The sequence below is a fragment of the Taeniopygia guttata genome, chromosome 13 (genome assembly GCF_048771995.1).
Source record: "Taeniopygia guttata chromosome 13, bTaeGut7.mat, whole genome shotgun sequence".
Lineage (NCBI taxonomy): Eukaryota > Metazoa > Chordata > Aves > Passeriformes > Estrildidae > Taeniopygia > Taeniopygia guttata.
In genome coordinates, this window is record NC_133038.1 from 3,863,663 (window position 1) to 3,886,633 (window position 22,971).

Consider the following 22,971-nt stretch of genomic DNA (forward strand, 5'->3'; position numbering starts at 1 on the left):
TAAGGAAACCTAAAGATGTCAGTCATGGAGTAAATACTAAATCAATTTAAGAAAGCTCAGTGTTACACTGCATAACATTTTACCGCAGTGTGAACAAGGAGCAGGGAGGTGGCCCGGGACCTAAAGTGGCTGTTGAGAAATCAAAGAATTCAGCAGAGCAGTTTTAAAAATGTAAAAGCCAGTTGTAGTTTCTGTTAGAACCTTATTTGAAGACAGTTCTCCAAACAGTGTTCCTCAGCAGGAAGCTTAGGTTAAGGGAATATACAGCTGAAACATAATGACTTCCAAAAACCTGAGCCCTGACCTTGTGTCCCACCCACTAAAGCACATAAGAAGGACTTTGAACATTTTAACAGTCCCACACTCAGCTTCTGTCTTGGCTCCTTTCTCTATTTTCTGAAAGTGGCCTGGATTTCCCTCCTAGAGTTATTTTATCTCCTGCCACGAGCAAAATAGCAAAATCTGTTACGTCTTATCCAAATGGCTTACCCAACCTACATTCCCAGCCCTTTCAGAGCCTCCCCAGCGGGCAGCGAGCAGGGCTGTACTCACAATGTTCATCAAGGTCAGCAGGTACTTCTGAACATGTTCTTTCCCATGGAACTGAACAACTGAGTCATCAACCCCCAGGAGGACTTCGATGTTGTAGTCGTCCTCCGTGGCGTGCCTCCGGCGGCGCTGCCTCCACCTCTGCACCTGCTCCTCCACGAGGCCCAGCTGATGCTCCAAGGCAGTGAGGTTGGAGCCTGGGATCAAACACACAAAAGAGTTACCAGCCAGGAGAGGTTCAGGTTTCAGCTTTGATTAGTTTGAAGTAGCAGAATTTGTTAGGTTGTGAGTGTTGTATAACAGCGTTAGTTTCACGAAATGTCAATTAAAAACTACCTAAATGAGAGAGAAATATGACCCAAAATGTTTTTATTTTGCAAAGTAAAAGCAATATTTTCTACAAAGTGATACTGCATAGTAAATACAGGCCCCAAAGAGCAGCAGGTAATACCAATGTCTTGATGAGAAGAATGGAGCTGTTTGCAGCAAAATACTTGTTGCTTAAAAGTACTTCTAACAGAATACGCTGTCCAGGGATCCTGTGCTACCCAGGGTAGCCTCTATTTAGAAAAATTAAAGATAGACACATACTTCAAAACCTGATCTTGCTGCCCACAGACTCCTATTTTAAGGTGAATGCAGTTGCCAATACAGTCTTTTGCTATCCACACAGGTACCACCAAACCTCTCCCCCAGCCTCAACCCTTTAGCTCCTTTCCTAGTTACACACATGCAATACAACAGTAGTGACATGGATCCTATTTATCATTACAGCTAAGAATCACATTTTAGATACGACATTAATAAATTTATAGTTACATCCACATTTTTTTAACAGCTTTTCATCCTTCATTCCAAATTTTCCACATCACTTTGCATTACTGTATGTCACAGACCAGCCCACCAGGCACAACAGTTGTCTCCTTCATTACTAATGACTTATAATGGTTCCTGTGATATGAAAAGCATGTTCCCTGACAGGATGGACATGCTTAATGTGGCACTTACATACTAAAAATTAACATGAAAATATGGACTCTTGACATTTCATCTTACAGAATAACAATAATTAGCATTCCTATCATTATTAACATTTGCATTACAAGAGACTGGAATCACCACTGAGAACCTCTTTAGGAAATGTTAGGAAAGACTCAGAGAGGTCAGCAAAAGTACAGAGTGGGCTGTGAGTTGAGTAAAGGTTCCAGTGCTTCATTCACAGAAACATAATGGGAGGCAAAGGGAGGAAGCCCAAGCCATCACCTTCAAACCAGAAATGAGAAACAGCTCTTGGAAATGTTACAAAAGTTGATTCTCCATTTCCATTTATTGAAGTTTTCACATCACAAGTGGCTGCTTGGGAAGGGAGTGAGTCACCAGATCACTGGGCTCATTACAAGAACATCTGTGCTCTTGCCTGAACTTTGCTGCCTCAGGCTGCTGTGTCAGCAGGTCCTGGGCAATGTGCAGCCGGAGCAGCATCCCCTCAACTCCCCACTGAGGTGACAACAACACACCCTGCACAGACACCATGCATCCCCAGTCCCCATGGAGCAATCCTTACTGCTCTGGGCCCCAGGCTGTGCCTTGTGTGGTGAGAGCCTGATCCCTGTTCTCCATGAAGAGTCCTCCAGGTAAAGGAAGCCCCTGAAAGACACAGCTTCCTGCCAGTTTCCAGCAAGCTTCAAGGACATGCTTGTCCTGAGAGCCATAGCTGCAGGGATCTCCTCTGCACTGCACTGCCAGGGCTCCCCTTGCCCAGTGGACAGAGAGAAGGTCCCACGTGGTGGTCTAACACTCCCCAGTGTCCTTCTCCCCAAACAGCAGCATTTAATGTAGCTAACAAGCACAACCACCACGTTCTCATTGCCAGCCTCAGGGCTCCCAGCAGCTTCTGCTCCTGGGGCCACAAGCTTTTAAAGTTATTCTGGTCAGAATCCATGATTCAGCATGAGAATTCATTCCTCACGCAGAGCCCAGCTGTCACTCCCAGGTGCACGATGGAGGGCGAATGAGCCTGGCCTGGCAGCACTGGAGGCAGCTCCTTATCAGGCTCCAGACCTGCCAAGCAGCCAGCTCCAGCCCTGCCTCATGGATTACTCCACCAGGAAAACTTCAGTGTTCAAACTTCCTTGCTAGTACTCAGAAGTAATGAGCAAGCCATCACAGTGGAGGCTTGCTATGGCATCATGGGGCAGTCATATATTCACAATCTATAAGAAAAATCACAGTTACTGTAAAATATGACCATAAATCTTAAAAGCTCTGTAGAAAAGTAAGCCTAGGCTGGCAGGAGCTGCAGGTCATGTCTTCTCTCTGCTGTGCATAAAAAGTTAAAGCAATCAGCAGCAAAGCAAAGCTATCAGAGCTGCTACTGCAGAACAGCAGAGATGGACAAGGGGAGAGCCTGAGCCATGAAGTGAGGTTGTGGACAGCAAGCTCTGCTGGCTGGGGGGCTGTTATTTGGGTGGGTGATTGGCTGTCAAGGTATCTTGAGCTTTTGTGCTTTCATTTCTCTCCCTTATGTGTCAAACTAACTCCTGACACTACCTTTATTCCTGCTGTGAGTAAATCAGCCAGAGGCAAAATGTGATCCTACCATCCTGCAGCGAAAACTGCCTGTCCTCCCTCTTTGCTGCTCACTTCATCACTGTCACACTGTAGTCCCTACAGTCCTGCCAGCTCCTGAGAAAAGTTATCAGGACGTTCCCTGGAAGTCATCTCACTCCCACTAGGTGCCAACCAACCACTCTAAATTTTCTTGGGAGCATAAAAATTCCTCACATACACAATTACCTTCACCCCTCAGCTGTTCCCCTCAGGATAACACGCCCAGTGTTGCGCACTGGTACCTCTGAGGCACCAACCCCATGCTTCCCAGCAGAGGGAAAGCCACACTGGCTTCAGCTGGTGCTGGAAACATCCCAAGACCAGAAACACAGCTCAAAACATTCACAACAGTAGCTGCAAGATTTCTGGTTCACATCCCAACTTCCCACCCAGTGCTCTTTCCCAGAGGCTGTCCCTGGGCAGGCAGGGATGCCTCCACACACGCCTGACCACAAACCCCACGGAGTCCTCCTCCAGTGCTGCTCTGCCTCTCAGGCTCTTGGATGATGAATTGGACCATGCAATGTTATTCCCATGTTGGATTTGCTCCTAAATGACAGTTACATCCAAGAGAAATTAATACCCATATCTTAGCAAAGGGGAAGAGAAACAAAGTTCCATATGTAGTAAATGAAATATTTGTGGTGTTTTGGCATCTCAACTTTCCTTAGTTAATGTCAGCAACTTTGCTGTATCATTGTACTGCTAACAATATGCTAGAAGAGCTCAAGAGAAAGCACAAAGAACTAAATAAGACACCAAATTCATCCTTCACATTTTCCACATTACATTCCTTCTGATCACCCCTGCACTTTGCACAGTAACATCACAAAAGTAATCCCAAACTGCACTGCTTTACTAAATCATCCCAAAACCTCTCCCTCAAGATGTCAATTTTCAGCGACTTTTGCCAAATCAGCCACTAATCATTGGTGCCAACTTTGTTTTCCATCTTCCAAGAGAAGACACTTGGCATTTTCAGAGCCTCACACTAGCCTGTGTTGAAATCCTCTTGCTCCTGCTAAGAAAAATTCACATTTGTGAAAATTAACCACTCACAGAGAAGCTTTTATTTCTCTCTTTCGCTGCTCATTCAGAATAAATCAAATGACAGCAGCACTCTAACAGTTCAACCAAAAATCCCTCAAACCCTCTCTTTTTCCCTAAAGCTAGCCAAAAACCTTGGTGATATTTCAGTAATTTTCTCCTACCACTGTAGACCATCTTCCAGAGAAGGAATAAAAAGTGCCCAAGTTGTCAAAGAGTATTGCCTTTGCACATCTTCAGAAGAATTCTCCATTTGCAACAGTTTGGGATGACACCACCTTATTTTCTGGGAATTTTTGCTTTGCTCATGAATGTTTGATATCATATTCTTTATGGAAACCCAATTACATGACATCTCCTGATTCTGCCTCACCCATCATGGCAGGCAAAGCTCTAACAGATGCTCCGAGTTACTGAAGCATGAACATTCTGCCTGCCATAAAAACTCCCTCTCCCTGTGTTTTCTGGCACTCCCTTTAGGACATCCACCAAATCCACAGTTGCTGGCTCATGATCTTGTTTTGTTTTTTTCATGACCTCTTTCAAAAGGCTCAGGAAAATAAGGCTGAACCTTATGAAACAACTGGACTTTACCAGCCTAAGGGCTCCCCAGTCTCACAGCAGCAATATTGTCCAAATAAAGCAGTTTCTAATATTTTATCTCCTCTTTCTGATAGGGAGATGGCAACTTTCTGGCAAGCCCAGAGCAGAGGCCAGGATAAGCAGCTGGGGGACTGAACTGTGTGTCATGTTCAGAGCCATCATCTGCAGCTTGTCAGCACAGCAACGAGCTGGAATTTCATTTCAAACCTGAGTGTGCAGCATTCAGACCAGGCAGCCACCATTGAAATGCAGCTGGTTTGCTGCTGTGGACACTTCATCTGTCAGCGTGGGAGCAGACGAACGCCTGAGCCGACTGCTGAGCACCTTCTCTGCAGCCACACGAGGACCAGCACTGCTGATCTGCTGCTTTGCCACTCATCTCCATTCCTGGGACACACGGCTGAAGGAACTCCCAGCTTCCCACTCCTTGCTGCAAACCAGCAGCTTTTGTGTTGTTGTTTTTATGTTTTTCACCCCAGTGACTCAGGCACCAGTGAAGAACAGCTGGAGCCCGCTCTGCTGTGGTGGCAAACACATCTGGGACAGCACAGGAGCCCAGGGCACCCAGCCCTGCTCAGCTGCACCACAGCTGGTGGCAGTGCCACTCCAAGCCTGGGACTGCAATCCCAGCCCAGGCATGAGCCCGTGCATCCCTCAGTGCTGCAAAGGCAGGAGGAACAGGCTGTGTGGTAGGGAAGCAGAAGCAGGCAAGGTGGACTTGCTTTAGCTCTCAGCTTCCCACTGCTCAAGTACATCTGCACCTCTGGAAAAGCACCAAACCCTGCTGGCAGCTTGACTGAAAACTGCTCTTTTGGGAATTGCACCTTCAATCATGAGCCATCCTTCTGCAGCTCTCCCTGCCACTTGGATCCTATGGGCTTCTCTTGTGTCAATACTCTGGGATCAACTGACTCCCTAATCAGCCTCCAATTAGTCTGTTCATGCATTTTACCAAAACCCTCATTTGCCTTCCATGGCAAATTGAAGCCCAGCCCATGGAGGTTGGAGTCAACAATGAACAGTCATCAGCCTTGGATTTTATCCCCTAGTGGTTTATTTTCCCATTTTAAAGTTACTCCATTTGGGATTTTGTTTTTCATTACAGTTGCACACAACCATGTTGTGTTATGTTCATTTCTTAATCAATAGTGTCTCTGATTTTTAATTTCTTAAACAACTTATTTCTGATGGTTCTACAGTCATGCTCACCTTCCTCTGCTCTCTGCTTTGTTTTCCAAATGTCCTCTACTTGTCTTTCTTCTCCCCCCTAACCATCCTCCTCAGCTACATTGGTGTTTCATAATTTATAAATCCCTTTCCCATACTGCAGTCTGAATTTGGACCCTTCTGCTATAGATCACTCATAAGAAAACTGGGTAAAGCCAGCAGGGAATTAAAATGGGAGAGAGCTTCTGTGAGGTGAAAGCAAATGGAAAACAGCCTAAACAAGAGGAAATCCACAGAATGCACTTGGTACATGATACCAAGTCAGCCCTGTTTCAAAGGCATCTCCAGGAACAGTGCCTCAGCTCAGTTTTAACTTGGAGCTCAATTTTCATGGGATTCTTGTGATTTCTTGAATCACAGGTTAACAATGGCTGATACTTGATGAATCCTTAACCAAGAGCAACCACTGCAGCAGAATTCTCTTGAGGAGTGGGATCAAATTCCTCCTCTCACACATTTTTACATAAACCAAAAGTAAGACCACACTACTAAACTAAAGACTGGGTATGCACCAGGCATCCTCTCCAACTTTACAAATCGTTGTCCTGCCCTGATGTGCAAAGAAGCAGCCATTTAAAAGGAAGATTTTAGGCTGTGTGCTTTGCTGACCATATGATCTCATTACAAGCTCCCTGCCTCTGAGTTATGGTAATGCTGTTTCTGGTCAAATCACATTTTAACACAGAGCCTGCTCCACCTTTCATCTGGCCAGGGGGAGTTTTCCACAACTGTTGGGGTAAGTTGGGCTGGGCTCTCCAAAAGTAGGTCTTGGATTCCAGCTGCAGATAGAGCAGTTGAATTCCTGCTGGAGTGATCTGGTCCTGCACTTGAAATCAGGAGTTTCAAGTGTTTAACAGTATTTCATAGACAGCAGTTGTTGCAAACTCCTTGGGGCAAAACTATTGTCCCCCATTTACAGAGTGAATGCACATTCTTGCAAACACACAGGCAAAAGCATGTTCCAGCTTTTTCTTCTCACCTTTGCAACAGCAAAGTGACTTTGAAACTTGGGACATGCTCAAGTGCCTGCTTGAATCCTAAAATCACAAAATGGTTTGGGTTGCAAGAGACCTTAAAGTTCATCCCATTCCACTCCCCACACCTTCCACTATCCCAGGTTTCTCCAAGCCCTGTCCAACCTGGCCTTGGACATTTCCAGGGATGGGGCAGCCACAGCTACTCTGGGCACCCTGTGCCAGGGCCTCACCACCCTCACAGGGAAGAATTTTTTCTTAATATGCAATCAGAAAATTAGTGTTATAAAGAAAAACAAAGATGAACTTACCAAAGTTGAAAAAAAAAAAAAAGGAAAAAAAGTCTTTCCAAAGGATAAACCAATTAGTGCAGTGAAAATGGCCAGGTGGACACAGGAGCAAGTGGCCAGGCCAAAGGCACTAAGAATATCCACAGCTAGGTGTTGCCAGGGAGATTTTTTCTGGCTTATCACAACAAAGAGAAAAGATATCACAATACTAAAAAGAGGAGTTGAAAACTAGATTGATCTCATGAGGGCCAGAGTTACACAAAGAATAACATAAAGATGGGAGATAATTGCACTGTTAGAAGATTAAATGACAGCAAGGTAATGGAATACCCTAGGCTAAAACTTTTCTTTTTTTTCAAATGGTGAAACACAGTGTGTTAAAATTTTAACTTTCGTCTTACAACATAACAGTCAAAAAGAGGAAATGAAAGAAATGGCAAACCAGCCAGGAAACCAGTCTGTGTGACCTGGTCGAAATGGAGCTCTCTGGAATCCAAACACAAAATTTTTCCAACAGCAAAACTTATCCTTTGGAAAACTTTCAGCTATCAGCCTTACTAATGCAAACACAGGTTTCACAATTTAGCAGCAAATAATGCATGAGCAAGAAGTCCAAACTTAGTCAAAGTGAGCTCAAAAAGGGGCAAAGAAAGCTACTCTAGAAAACTAATTTAGAAGCCAACTTTTAAGTTTCACTGACTTAATTGATTGCATCTGAGAAGTGCTATCTGGCAAATATTTTGGCAAGTCATTGTAAGCTGGCCTGTATTGCAGAGCCTGTGACTTGCAAAACAAGGTGCCTGATTTACCACACCCACCCACTCCGAGAGCCCACATCTGGCCTGGGACAAGGGTTCCATCCCTCCCAAGCCCTGGAGTGCTCACTGTGCCTGGGCAGGGCAGGCTTTGCTCTGCATCGCTCACAGAGAGCCACAAAGGGAGCCCAGCGTGCTCAACCTCATTTGCAGCTAATGCATAATTAATTAAACTGCAGAGCTCAGCCACATCCCCACACAGGCACACAGAGCCACAGCTTCAGAGTTCTACGAGCCCCAAAGACCCCACCTGAAGCCCCAAAGGCAAAGGATCAGGAGCTGACCACAACTCTCTTTTCCCAACCAGGTTTTAACCAAGTGTTTATGGGCTGCTTGAGTCCAAGGCTGCCACCAAGATACTCAGATGTCCAATCCATATTCCAAGCATGATTAAATTACAGCAAATTAGCACATTAAGTAAGCTGCCAAGCTGACCCCATGGCTTTGTAGGTGACATGTCTAACAATCCCACTTGCATTTTTAACAGAATGAAATGCCAAGCCATGGTACAGGACCTGAATAACAACAGATTACATGGGATTTGGCAGTTGTCTTTCCAAGTAAGCCCATAAGAAAGGGAAATATAGTTTAATTACAGTTCAAGAAAATAACTTTAAAAAACATACAGGTAACAAAAGTCAAATTCCTAGCCAGGGCAGGAAGGTGAGATGAGGGAGAAGAGGCAAAGTAATACAGAAAATAACCATACATCATTGGAAATATTACTGAAAAATAATGTCTGAAGCAAATATGTATCTTTCCCATGCTTTTTAGCCATAACATTAAGTTTTGTCTTTTGGTAACATTTCAAAGTAGAATTATTCCATCCTTTTAAAAGGGCAGCATTTTTCTTGGTTACAAAGTCTCAAAAAGTTGTAAGTTATACAATTGAATGTTCTCAATGTCAAACAGAATATAAAACTCATCAGTGTAAACAACGTACAGCAAAAATGACAATGCAAACAGCTCCTGTTTCCTACATAATCATAATGATCTTTTAATTAGACAAAGTAAACAGTCTACTCATTTCACCTTGTGAAGAAAAGCATAGGAAGAAGTAAATCTCCCCAAATTCTAAGGTAAAAAAATCTGCATTTTGCAGTATCAGTGAGTTCAAGAGACTTCTCGCACATCTCAAAAAATTTTGCCATAAATCAGCAGTAAGACAGACAAAAGAAAAGAGGTTAAATTGAGTATTACAAGAAGAAAACCTCATCCAGACAGGCTGAGTAAAGGCAGGGCAACACAGATGCCTTGGCTACTTCTGCTGGCAGGATTTACAACTGAGCGAGATGGATCTATAATTTTACCTATGTTTTGAAAATATCCTTGTTGCTAAATCTGCTTGGACCTTCTGCACTAACAAACCCAGCTGTAATTGATTAGAAACTGCAAGAAAGACAAAACTTACTTGGAGGATGCAGGAGTTTCTGAAACTTCAAAATGACAGTAAAAAGCCCTGAATGAGAGAATTAGCCTCTGCTCTAGTGAAAGTACATGAGGTTTAGTCCCAAGGCATTTCAAAATCAAGGGCAAAGGCTTCTTTTGTGATTTGTACAAGAGCTCTCAATCTGTCAGGCCCTACAAAAGGCAAACTGTGAAATGCTGCTCTTCTGCTGTGGTGGGTGGGTGGGAGATGGGTCCTGGCACTGACAGCAGAGAAAAGATGCTTTAAATGTGAAGTCCTCTTCATGAGCATGGACTGGGGCTGGAGAGAGGGGAAAACAAGGTAGGGAGGAAGGAAAAAAGATGAATGGGTGTGAGGATAACAAAACCCTCTGGGGAAAGGGCAAATTTAGAGGCAGAAATTGTGAGGACAGAAATGCAAAAGAAGTGGAAAGACATCACTGTTGGTTTTCCTGCTGCAGTTCCCCATTGGCCCTAGGAAAGCAAAGGCAGGGCTTCCTCCCACATCCCACTCCCCATCCCTGAAAGCTGTGTCCTGGGAACAGCCCTGAGCTTCAGGGAACCCAGGGACAAATGCCAAGGTATGCCAGGCAAACCATCTCCCCAGCACCTGCAGGCAGGGCTTTAATGTTCCTTTCTCAAGTTAAATTTAGCATTAATATCTGGGAGCTTTAGAGGGATTAGAACAGGTCAGCCTGCATTTATTTCGTTTTCTGGCAGGTCCAAAATATTTTTAATTCCTTTCAGGTCAAATGGACTTGAATACTGAACTTTTTTTAACGTGAACAAACAAAACTTTCAGTTCATCTGAAATCAAGTTTTACTCATTTAATATGAAATCAAGCACTTCAAGTCTCAATGCAGAGAATAATTTAAAATTATAAGATATCTCAAGGGAAAGAAGGGAGATGGTTTGTTTGGAATGTATGAAACCCCTTTACATTTTCAGGATTTTTCCTTCTTTATCAATGTGAAGTTCAGTGAAAAATTCCAGATTTTTAATCACCAATAAAAATTCACCCAACTCAACTGTTAGTGCCAAGACTAAAAGGAGTTTCCATTTCCTCTCTCCACCATCTACCCCCCTTCCTCCAAAGGAATGATCATCATTTCAAGACCTCTGAATTTCTGTTGGGTTATTCACATATTATTGATAAACAAGCTGTACTCAGCACTGACTGGCTTGTCCTTCAAATTGGCTTGTAGCCTAATCAAACTCAGGTCATTTTTCTGCTAGATGAGATGTAGTTGGTAGGATGTCGTGCTCCTTGGCAGGCAGCAGACAACTCTCCTATAGGGACAAATAAGACCCACCTCAAAATAAAAGCCTTTCAAGAATTAGGTAGCAAGAAATTTATCTCCTAAATTAAAGATATCATCTTTGTGCAAATAAGGCTTAAAGTGGTCAGGAACTGCATTTGTATTCCCTTTGCAGTGTGCTATAAAATTGCTTTAATAGTAATGACTGCTCTGCTCTTTCTACAGAGAATGAAATGAGACTTTGAAAAGCAAATGCACAACGGCCACTAAGAAGGGCTGGGAAGTCTCTTATATATATACATACATATATCTATATATCTATATATCTATATCTATATCTATATCTATATCTATATCTATATCTATATCTATATCTATATCTATATCTATATCTATATATAGATATATGCACATACACACATGTATAGATATATTTACATGTAATAATGCTAAAATAAGTGAACTGTGTATTTTAACAAAGGTGACTGGAGTGTTGATGAACAACTTTCTTGATAGCTAACATCTCTATTAGAAATGTTTTTAAATTAAATAAAACATTATAAAACTATCAGAAGCAACAGAAAATTGAGATATTAAGGGTTTTTTTAAGTCAAATTCTCTTTAAATGGTTTTAATCCAATTGGAAGCTAAGAGGACTAGACAAGTCAATGGATGTTAGAGAAACAGTGGATGCTGTTAAGGATAAAAGTAGACAGCTGTTCCAAAGCTCCAAGTAGTTTTTGCCTCTGGAACTGGAACAGAATTTAAAGACCATTTAGCCTCCAGCCTGTTACTTTTGCATAGTAACAAATGGAAATGTTAAAGCCAACATACCAAAAAAAAAAAATCCTTTCCAATTTCCTTAAAAAGCAGTTGCTAAAGTAACCAAGAAGTTTACTGAGAGCAATGCTGACATACATGATAAAGGCTTCCAGTAATTAACACATTCTCTCTAAAACTGGCAAAAACAGAGTCACTCCAGATCTGAGTTCCTGCAATGAATTTGGGGTTTTATCTGAAGACTAGAGTGGATTAGTTGAACTCTATCACCTTGTTTCCATCTAGTTAAGAACTGGCTAACCAAGCCACTCCTAGTTTACCTGATTGTAAAGATACCTGTGATCAGTTGAACAAAAATCACAGGGAAAAAATCAGAAATACAAAAACCTTCCACAGCTGCAACACCACAGTTTATGTTCCATTTTGGGAATCAAGAGGTAAAAAGATGTCCATGAGTATATTCTTCTTCTTTATTCTTCCAAAAACCTAAAGGTTTAGGTAATAGATCATACAAACTCTGATAATATTAATTATTAATTCATATTGTGCTAACAGAAGTAATAATATGGTTCCCTCATTTGAAGTCAAAATAGATTCCATTCACTTTCAGTTCTTGCTGAGCAAGAGAATATTATTTCTTCAGTGTTTCAACATAGAAATTCTTTCCATTTTCCCATTACTCCAAAAAGAAAATTCTACAAAAATAAACAGCAAATTAACACTAACTGAACTTACTTTAAAGGAATAAAGTGACATTTGTAGCAAAGGGGAAGCAAGGCTGGAGGGAAAAGTAACCTTTTTTTGGCAGCTAAAGAAGGTACATGTTGGGTGTCAGGGTCTGTCTCTTCAACAGATTATTGTTCCCCAAGAGCAATTTCCTGCCTGTCTCCTCAGCAACACAAGTCCCAAAAATGCAGTCTCCTTCAGTTCACCTATTGTACCTGTTCAACCAGATCTGAGACCACACATCAGTACTGAAAAAGAATGTTTTCAAAAGTCATACAAAATAGCATTTACTTGTCCAACAACTGTGCTACTCAGTTATGAAATAAGACATGAAAGTACCACAGTCAATAAAGACTCTCTTTGCTGTGGTGCCCTGGAAGCCCCCACGAGTCCTCCACAATTACTTTGGACTTGCAGGACTCTGAATGATCCTGTGCAGTGTGGGAGCTGGACATGTATTTATTGAAGCTGACACTAATCAATACCCATCACTTTCTCACTGGTTTCGACTTTATTAGAAAAATGATATCTACAGCTGCTACTGCCCCAGCGAGCCTCAGAAGAAAGCTGAGGGGTTTTGGCATCCAGCTGCTCTCATTGCCTGGTTCTCCAGGCTCTGCTAGTGACTCCAGGCTGCCTTTCAGTGCAAAGCTTTCCATTCGACCTTTCCTATATTTCTCTTAGGATCAGAGAATTTTAATGCATTACTTTTTCGCTCTTTCAAATCTATTTCTGGCTAATCTTCTCTCAAATTTCTGAAGCATTCGGAAAGGTTTCTTACATTCTGGTTTTAGTCCAAGGTGCCTTGGTTTCAAATACTGCAGTGCAGCTGGGCAACTCTTACATTTTGCTGAATAACTCGTTCACCAAAAATAAAGTTGTTTTGATTGTTTTGAAATTATTTCAAATCAAATCACAGGGGGGTTAGGGATTAAAAAAAAAATTAAATAATGGAGTAAGGACCCACATTTCATTTTGGTGAACATATATTTCACAATATGAAAGTGCCTAACCAGCTCAGGCTACAGCAGAGAGGAGGACACATAATCACAGAATAGTTTTAGATGCAAAGAACTTTTAAATGTTATCTAGTCCAGTCCCCCTGCGATGGGCAGAGACATCATCAATTAGCATCAAGTCGCTCAAAACCTCATCCAGACTGACCCTGAGCTGTTTCCCAGGATGGGGCATCTACCACTTCTCTGGGACATTCAACCTTGCCAGCACAGGGGTGTTCATCTTCCAGGAGCCAGATCTGCCCAGTGAGGCTCCAACCACGGCAAAGTTAGTCCATGCCTTAGGTCTTGAAGGCATAATGTGAATTAAAGGAGTTAGTTCACAGAAAGAGACAAAGGGCTGCACCTTGTCTGGAACCTTTGGGAATTCAACCAGGAATATGAGGGAGATCCTCAACCCTGCCAGTGAGAGCTTGATTTTCTTTTTTTTGCAGAGAATGTCTCATTTTAAGCTTTGAGCTTTTAGCTTTGACCTTGACTTCTTGACTGTTTGAATGGGAGGTTGTTCTCCAGCTTTAGCAATGGATCTTAGCCTGGCTAAAAATCAGAAAATACCATTTCTGAGCAACCAGCTTGTGGAGGGAGGGGACCGGGGAGGAACCCACACCAAATAAACCCAACTGCAATGAAAACAATTACAATATGAAAAGACGGAAAACAAAGCAGTTTCTGAAGGGAAAAAACCTTTTAAAGTTTTTTTTTTTTTTTTTTTCCCTCACGAAGGGAGAGTGTCAAACTGTGGTATGAAATCAGTGCAGCAACCTCTGCCCATTGCATGGGGTTTAGCTGTCTCTTCTGACCAAAGGTCAGCTCCGCAGTGAGGTTTTTATGTTTGGGGGAGATAAATATTCTTGGACAATTCCACTAAAATTATAGTTTAAAAATTCATCTGGAAAGCCAAGCAATGCTGTGGGAGACAAAAGAGAACACCAGTTTTTGGATCACCTAAGGTACAAGGAAAGTCAGCAAAGAACAAATTGTCTGAAGCATTAACCTGCCAGGATTATATCTTAACGTCACAAATTTCAGATCCATTTGAAGTCTCACAACAGAGAAACTAAAGCAACCGATTGAACTTCCTTGTGAATAGATTTTTAAAAACCCAAAACCTATAGAGTACAGCATGTGGTCTTGCCTATATGTCCCAAATTCACCCAGGGAAACCAACTCCTCTTGCAAACCCCTCAGTTACCATTAGTCAGGGAAAACAGAGGGTAAAAAAAAAAGTACTTTCTCATCCAACTGCAAAAGCAGCTCTTGTCTCTTTGTTTCCCAGTGTTCCACACATGGATCTAGCTCAATCCAGACATCACTTACAGCAATCAACCTCAGCAAGGCAAAACCACGCCCAGGGGCCTGTGAGCAACGTCCTGCCCTGCTGGTATCAGCACTTAACTTCAACAGGGACAAGTTTCCACCTTCTGTCTCCTTGCAACCCAGAATAACCTCAAGAAAACCAGCCCCCTTCCCCAAAGACAAGTCATGGCAAAACCCCAACAGGTTCTGTAGATAACTATCTGAGCAAGAAAAGGTTCATGCCAAAAAGCATGTGGGAGAGGGAAGAAGGGTTGTTTAGGTTTGGAGAGAAGATTGCTTTGTTTGGCAGATATTTGTAGAGTATGACCATGGAGCCAGAGGGTTTTGGGAAGAGGCATTTTAATGTTCTTTCAGGTGCTGGAGCGCTGATGGAAACACTGGTGAAGAACTGCAAGAACCAACGTTGACAGGGCCAGACTGAGCCATTTGATGTACGTGGGACCACCACAGCTCAGCTGGCACCAGCACAGCCTTTTCCAGCCCCTGCCTTCCTGACACACATTACCTTGGAATAATGCCCATCTAAGCAATACCAACTTTCAGCTTTTGAAGTTTCCCCAGATTTATGGATGCATGAGAGAGCAAGAGGCCAAGACAAGAGGAGACACCCCAGGAGCTTCCCAGTACTTCCCCTTGGCGCCTTGTGAAGAAAGGGAAAGAGGCTGGGAAGGCAGATCCAGGGACTGAACTTGTACCAGGGCAGGAAACACAGGGCCAGCACCAGCACCAGGCTCTGAACTCTGCACTGGCACCACAGCATGTGGCTGGTGCTACAGCTCCTGCCAGATCTGCTCCACTGGAAATCCTGCAGGGCAGGGATTTCCAGCCCAGGCTGGGCATTCTGGATAATCATCATGTAAAGCAGGTGATAGCAACAGGACCTTTTCTCCCTGGAGCCAAATGCTTTTCAAAACTTCTGTAAGTCTCTTAACATGAAACTACCACAGGTCCATAATTATGGATGTAGCAGAAGGAGTAGACAAGCTGGATTAAGCTTCCAATTGCATGCCTAATTTATGTACAACTGCAGCAATTATAGATGCAAATTAAATAACTGTGCAGAAAATGGGTTTTATTAGCCATAACTAAAACCCAATAAAACTCAGCAACTCATGCACATCTCTGTACTGAATTTGCCTCTTCAGAATGTCAATTTGAAATGTGAGAAAAGACCAGGATTTTCTATTTCCTAATCTAAACAAAAGGAAAAAAAGTATGAACGGTCAGAGCATGTCTTTCTACCACAACAAAACAAACAGGAGACCTAATTGGCAATTTCAGAGGAACACATTGTTTTACAGCCAGCAGTTCTATGCAGCTTTTAAACACATTATTTATACTAAGTCTTTCATGCCTGACATGGCTGAGAAAAGTCTCATCTAATAAAACCATATGCTAAATGGGACTCAGTTGCACAAGAGGCCTGTTCTGACTGCCTGGCAGGCTGAGATTTAAAAGTTTAAACTCTAAGCTGAGGAACACTGTGCTTGACTTTGCAGCCTTTCTGAGATTTGGGGAAGTGGGGGCTTCTTAGCATCACATCAACTGGGTCCAGGGCTGTGAAAAGCTTCTCTGGATGTTTTAATGCTGAAACCTCTCAAATCTTCTGTCATTCAGACTTAGCATGAGAGCTGTCATGTCTAAGGAGCCAGCATTTACCTGTCAATTTGTTTAAAAGCAATGAAAAATTGTTCCCATTAAATCAAGGTTAATCTTCCAGCACAGTTCTTACACAATTCCCTGCTATGTGTGATTAAACCATATATTTATAACACAAACACCTGGATAAAAGTTTATATATATCACAGTGTGTCTGCACTGCTTGTTTGCATCATTCCTTGTTTTGCAGGGAGCAGGGGATTTTCCTGGCTGCCTGCATTACACACATGGGAGTTGGTAACTGGGAATGACCACTGGCCTCACCTCAGGATCCCAGGGGTGCTCCTGTACAGCCACTGCAGGTCAGAGCAGACCATCAATCCCAGCCAGGATCTCCACCTACAGCAGAGACAATTCCTACACGCATCCATCCTTCCCCATTTGGCTGTAGGCAGAGGGTTAGAAAGGCTCTGTTCTCCCAGAACACACATCCCAGGTGGGGTGGGATTGCCAGGTCCCTTTCCCAGGGCACTCTGGCAGCCACAGGCAGGGCCAGGAGGAGACACAAACACCCAGTTCCTAGCAGGGATGGGCAGCAGACACCAGGAGTGGAGCAGGCAGAGTGCCACGGTCCCTTCTCCAGTGCACACAGCAACACAGGTGGCATTTAGCACAGTAGAGTAGCAGGAACATTGTTGTTCCTATGCCACTTCCCAATGGATCTGGTCCTGGATTCAGTGTCCCACCAGCCATGAGCCTCTCCTGCCAGGCCACAGCATGGACACTCATTCTGGATGCAGAAACTTCAACATTTAAATATACCACAAGCACCGTCTTCCCCTTATCTCTTGTGGCAGTTATATCCTCAAACAACTCCAGCAAATTACTTAAACATGACTTCCCTTGCCTGAATGTCTGCCAGGTAGTCTTAATTAAACTGTGCATTCCCACATACACTCTCCACAACACCCTAAGGGAGGTTTCCAAGACTTCCTCATTTTGTGTATTCCCTTGAATCATCTATCATTAAACAGCAATAATGATAAGCAAAATGAAACAGACAAGAATAGCTTTGTATCTGCAGAAAGATAATGCACCAAAAATAACTAAGTAGAAATCAGTTATTAGAGGGGTCACCATGTCTCTCCCAAACATGGATCCCTACAGCTACTGAAAAAGAAAGTTTTAAAACCTCATGGTGATGAACACAGAGTAAAATCCATGTACAGATTAAGATCAGGTCTTAGCATAAGAAGGATAATCTAAGTTCCTAAAAGAGAAGAAGGCCCAGAAATACTGATTTTTCTTGTAATTCAAATAGGAGAAGAATTTACATGGAATCATCTTCAGCTTTCTTAACTAAGAGATTCATATCAAAGGCATTATCATTTGATAATTAATTTTCTATGCTGCAGTTCTAGATGCAGATGTTACAGATTCCATAACAAGCTTTAAAAACCCCAACCCTCAGTGAGCCCACTGCTCCCCCAAACCTAGTCCCTCCTCTTAAATCAATGTTAGATCTGCTCAGGATGCTGAGCCACCATCTGCAAACAGCTCTGCAACACAGCAAAGAGCAGGCAGGGCTCAGCACAGCCAGCCTTGGCACTCCAAGCAAACACCTTCTCTTCGAGGTGAATTGCTCTGGAAATGGAGATTTCATAACACTGGGGACAGCCAAAGGACAGAGAATGAACCACACTCTCCAAACCTCCAGCTGACAGTCACACCAGTGGGGCTGTAACACAACAGGAGCCTGTGACAGAGTGTAGGACATCCAGAGAAGGTAAGTAAGGTAATGTAAGGCACAGGTTTACTAATCCCATCGAGAAAAAAAATCAGTTTAAGGAGATTTAGGATTTAGACTTATCCCATGCCTGATTTAAAAAGATATTTTAAGGTATCATGCATTTGTTTCTAGATGTATTTTGTAGCTGACCCATTTCCCTTCATAATTAGTTGGGGTCTTATTTTACTCCAGAATCAAGATACATAGGGAAAAATTACCTGGGTTGCATCTGGACTGACGTAACAAGGTTACTTAAATTCTGGGTACAAGGTTGTTGTTGCTGATGAGTGGTGGAGGAGAGAAATCACCTTGATTCTGTGACCCAAGCTTGACTTCACATAGGTCAATGCTCAAAGAAATGCTCTATTTCCAACAGTACAATGAAATCTGGCAGCATTTCACAGCAATGCATATGGAAGTCCACAATGTCATCCCTGCAAAGTCATCTTTCAGAAGAGAAGTACACCCATAGCTGCACCATGCCATCAAAAATTCCTCCACTGCAACCTAGGCAAGGTTATGTGGGGCACATAAAAACACAGCTGGGATTTTACAGTAGGAAGTGAATATTTCAAAAAATATCCCAAACAAAACCAAAAAAAAAAACAACTTCCCACCAGCCTTTTAATTAAAAGGAATGTTTTAATAACCCAGAAAACTACCTGCTCCTACACCTTCTGCTGATGGTCAAATGGCTGAGAACACTGATATGAGGTAGAGGGTTAGGATGCTGGGAAAGGAGATGAAGCAAATGATGGGAAAATGGGAGGAGAGTTACACACATCAGCAAACTTTGCCTCCCTAAAATAGATGAAAAAACCAGAGGATATGGAGCAAAGGATGTAAGAAAAGGACAGTTACAGTCATTCACAGTGCTCTAGAGAGCAGGAAACTCTGTGAGATAAATGACTTGTACCACAGGAAATACACAGGTACATCCATTTCAGATTTGGACCTTGCATGTGCAACTGGTGTGAAACCACAGACAAGACTTGCCATTGCCAGCCGTGGTCTGTGGGCTGTGCTTCCAGCACAGGGGCAGGATGCAGACACTGCAGCCAGCAGACGTGCTGGGATCGTCTGGCTGCCAGACATCATTTTCTTGCATTGCATACAGTGCATCTGTGTTAAATTTTAATGAAGATCTGGGTACAGCTATCAATAAAGATGGACAGAAGTGAGTACTATGTGCAGGAGGTCTCTGTGCAGCTGTGGGGAAGAGTCACTTTCAGGCTTGCAGGCAGAGCACCACACATGGGGACTTTGCTAGGGCAGCATCCCCAAGAGTCAGCACATCACCAGATGCCATCGATCGTGCCAGGTTATGCAAGGTCTGGAGCACACTGCCTGCAGAAACTTGACAAAGTAGAGATCCTTTGAGTACTTAACTTGAGATTTTGCTAAGATTCACTTAATCTGTCCTCTTAAAGTACATTTTAAAAAGCAAAATTAATCAATAACTCCACCATTAAATTGCATTACTTTGCATAAGTAATTTGGGACAATACATTAAGTAAATGAATGAATAATCCTTGAAATCTACATTCAGTAGGACAACAGTTTTAATAGCAAATCTCTGCTGGAAAGAAAATCAGCTATTCAGATGACTTAAATCTACAAGGCAATTTAGGAAAAAAAAATCAGTTTCATATTGGAAGCAAGTGGATTAACTTTAACAGGCACCAGCATAGCAATTTATAGTTATTACAATTTTTTTGACAACATAAATCTCCAATTTCAGCAGCCAGAGTAGGTGAAGTTTAAGAACAAAGAGCTCATTGATTCAGTATGTCTGTGCAATTTAATTCTGAGAAATCGATCATCGTGCATTTCCTCCAACACTTCTTTTTTGTAGCATCCTCCTAAAAAATTTATTATTATTGCTTATTGCTAAAATAGAAACGGTGATTCCACCACTCACAGCCCTAGTAAATCATAGTTAAATGCTGCATGGCTGCCCTGCCTCTATAAAGGGATAGCTCAGTTTATTATGAAAAAAAATTATTAAATGTTTTTCGGTTGTGTTTATAATTTGTGGTTATTATTTTAAGAAATCTGTTTTCTTTGACTGTATTTCCCTTGCCCCACCTATGTCATGTCAAGCTCTTGGAATCACCTCTAAGGGAAAGGGTCACTTTTGGTTTATGAAGTATCCCCAGGCAAAAGCCAGAAGCTATAAACATGAATTTTTCATTATATTAATTGTCCTAGTTTAACTATGCTACATGACTCTTCAAGATAACCGATACAGAATTTTAATTGTGTGTGAAATATTCAGTCTTCATAAGCCTCCTTCCTAACCTTTTTTATACTGGAGGGAGCTTCTGCCAACAAACACTGCCTCTTAGCTAATGCTCAACTTTCTCTGTAATTCACTTTCCTGACCTTTTATTTTGACATTTTCACCTCATATATTAATTTTTGCCTGCACTGAATACTGCAGCATTATAATTACTTACATATAAACCTTTCATCACATCTTTCTTTGGATTTTGCTAGAAAATGCTTTATATCAAATAACAGCAAATTTCACGATAATCAGCTGGCCTTTCAGCAGAACAGGGAGATGGCAGCAGGAGGAGATGATCCCACCTAAGAGCTTTTGTGCCTCCAAGGCTGGGTCAGAAGAGTCTTCTGCTTCAAGGGAACACCATGGGGCACCCAAAAGAGAAAAAAGAGCCTTTCCAGACCTCCAGGGACCCTGTGGATGTGTCCTCAGCCTTGTCCTTGCTCAGATTTAGGGCAGCAATAAATTAAGCAGGACACTGAGCACGCTTCAAAGCACATCCCAGGAACCCTCACTGTCTCATTCAACCTCCAGAAAAGCTTAAGGATTACCCTCCTCATCCTGCTCCCTCCAATACCCAATTAATGGGTATTGCTGGTAATCTAAACCACATTTTCCAGTGAGCTTATTACCCCTATCAAAAAAACAAGGTAAAAACAAACACAAACAAACACAAACAAAACAAGGAACCCATGCAGGTTTTATTGTATATTTTGTCTACATCACATTCACACACCATTGCAAACAGGTAAGGTGCAGTGGCACACTGCATGAGGTCACATTCCATTAAGTGTTTTTCTCACCTGGTTTCCACACTAGAAACAAGGACAGGGCACAAGGCACGATTCAGGTGATCAGCTTGAGCAAGATGGTGTCCACTGGACCTGCCACCTCCTAAATCCAGCCCAGTGACCCCCCTGAGGCTCTTCCACAGTAAAGACAGCACAGAGCAAACAGATCTTTGTGCCTCCCTGTAGGGATCACACATCCCCACCAGAGCCTGCCCTGCCTCACCCCATGAGAGGAGACCTGGCCAGCTGGCAAGAGGCACAGGGCTCAGCAGCTGTTCTCCGTGGTACTTCTGACTCTCCAGGATACAGATGTGATTCTCTAAAATGCCCAAGTGACTGCAGGAGTGACTTCCACACACCCTCGTGGATTTCAGCCCTCCTCTATCTTGCTGGCTCCTCTTCCCAGCACAGTGTGTCAAGCATCTTTCCAGGGACAGGCCAATGTTGGGATGACAACCCATGAAAAGCAAGAGCAGGATTTAATCTCTCAAAACCCCAACCTAAATTGTTTCTGCTTCTGTTCCATCAGATATCATAAAAAAACGTTTAAATTCATTCCCCAGCAGCTGCCTTTAGAAAGTCTCTTGGATGTGACTACTTTAAATACAATTCCAGACTTTTTTAGGTTTTTAATCTTTTAGTTGCACTGGAGGAATTGTAGGACCTTCACAGCTGTCACAAATTTTTGATACGTAGACAGAAGAGATTTTCAAATAACGTGTGCAAGCAGCACAGATGTTCCTGCATTGTTCTTCCAGCTTCCATACAGCCAAGGCCCTTAGTTCTGTTATTTACCATGGAGACCAGTGAAAAACGAATCCAAATATGTGGGTGAATTGAAGTAACCTTGTCAATAGTTCTGAGAAGTGGGTATATGCTCAGCTAAGCAAGAGAGACAGAAAAACATGCCAAAGCCATTTCAAACATCATGCAGTGTGAGCTGCAGGCACATTGGAACTGTGTATCAGTGGAAAATCTCCATAATTCTGCTATCCAGCCTTTTACTTTACCAGCTAATAAAAATATAACTCAAAATGTTTGCAGACAAGAACAGCTGGGTATCCTTTAGGTAGAGGTTTAAGTCATCTTCTAGTATCCTGAACATTAAACAGACTGAGATTCCAGTGAGATACTTAATGGGCAGGATAAAATGGCACAGCAGAGAAAAAGAAGGGTGCAACAGATTATGTTTGTGCTGCCATATATTAAATACATTTTTTAGAGTAGGAAAGCATCTAGGAGCAACACCACAGATGCTATTGGGCTGCTCACCCTTTCCTATAAAGCATTTCATATTTCTCTTCCTTCCCCTTATTGAAGTTCCATCTTGCAGCAGAGAGTTTAGTGCCGGTTCAAACCTCCACTCCAAAATGTGAAAGCACATTTTCAACTCCAGACAATAATGAGAGATTTTCCCACTAACTAAGAATGCCACAGTTCCATCCTAATCTTTGCAAGATAACCAAAATGCAACTAAGAACATAAGCATTACTAAGCAGACATCATCTGTGCCAGAGATAATCCTGTCGCTGAGAGGACTGCAAGGTATTTATCCTGTATTTTTGCTTTCCAAGACCACCAGAGCAGTGTTTTGTCAGTACACTTGGAGATATCATTAGCTCAACCAACATGCAGCTTCATTGGTCTCAAAATCAAAAGAGAAGTCAGACCAAAACCCCAAACAGTTTTTACTTTTGAATTGCTAGGAAGAAGCAGAGAGCTCACAATCATTGTCCCACTATTTTTTAAATACCATTTCAAATCTCTCTGAGCAGATTATTTCAAAGCTTGATCCCAGCTCACCGCAGAGCGATGCTCTTGTGGAACTCCTGGTAATGGGAAAAGAGTAGGCAGCACAATGGCTATTTATCAGAGCACATTGTA

The 22,971-nt window shown here is 42.5% G+C and overlaps 1 protein-coding gene across 1 annotated transcript in view; it reads right to left on the reverse strand.

The window, feature by feature from the left end:
• ADAMTS2 (ADAM metallopeptidase with thrombospondin type 1 motif 2) overlaps positions 1–22,971 on the reverse strand; it is a 174,723-nt gene that overhangs the window by 59,118 nt on the left and 92,634 nt on the right. Inside the window, exon 4 of the mRNA XM_030283925.4 lies at positions 553–746. Within this exon, the coding sequence (XP_030139785.4) occupies positions 553–746 (194 nt within the window). The remainder of the gene's footprint in view (positions 1–552; positions 747–22,971) is intronic.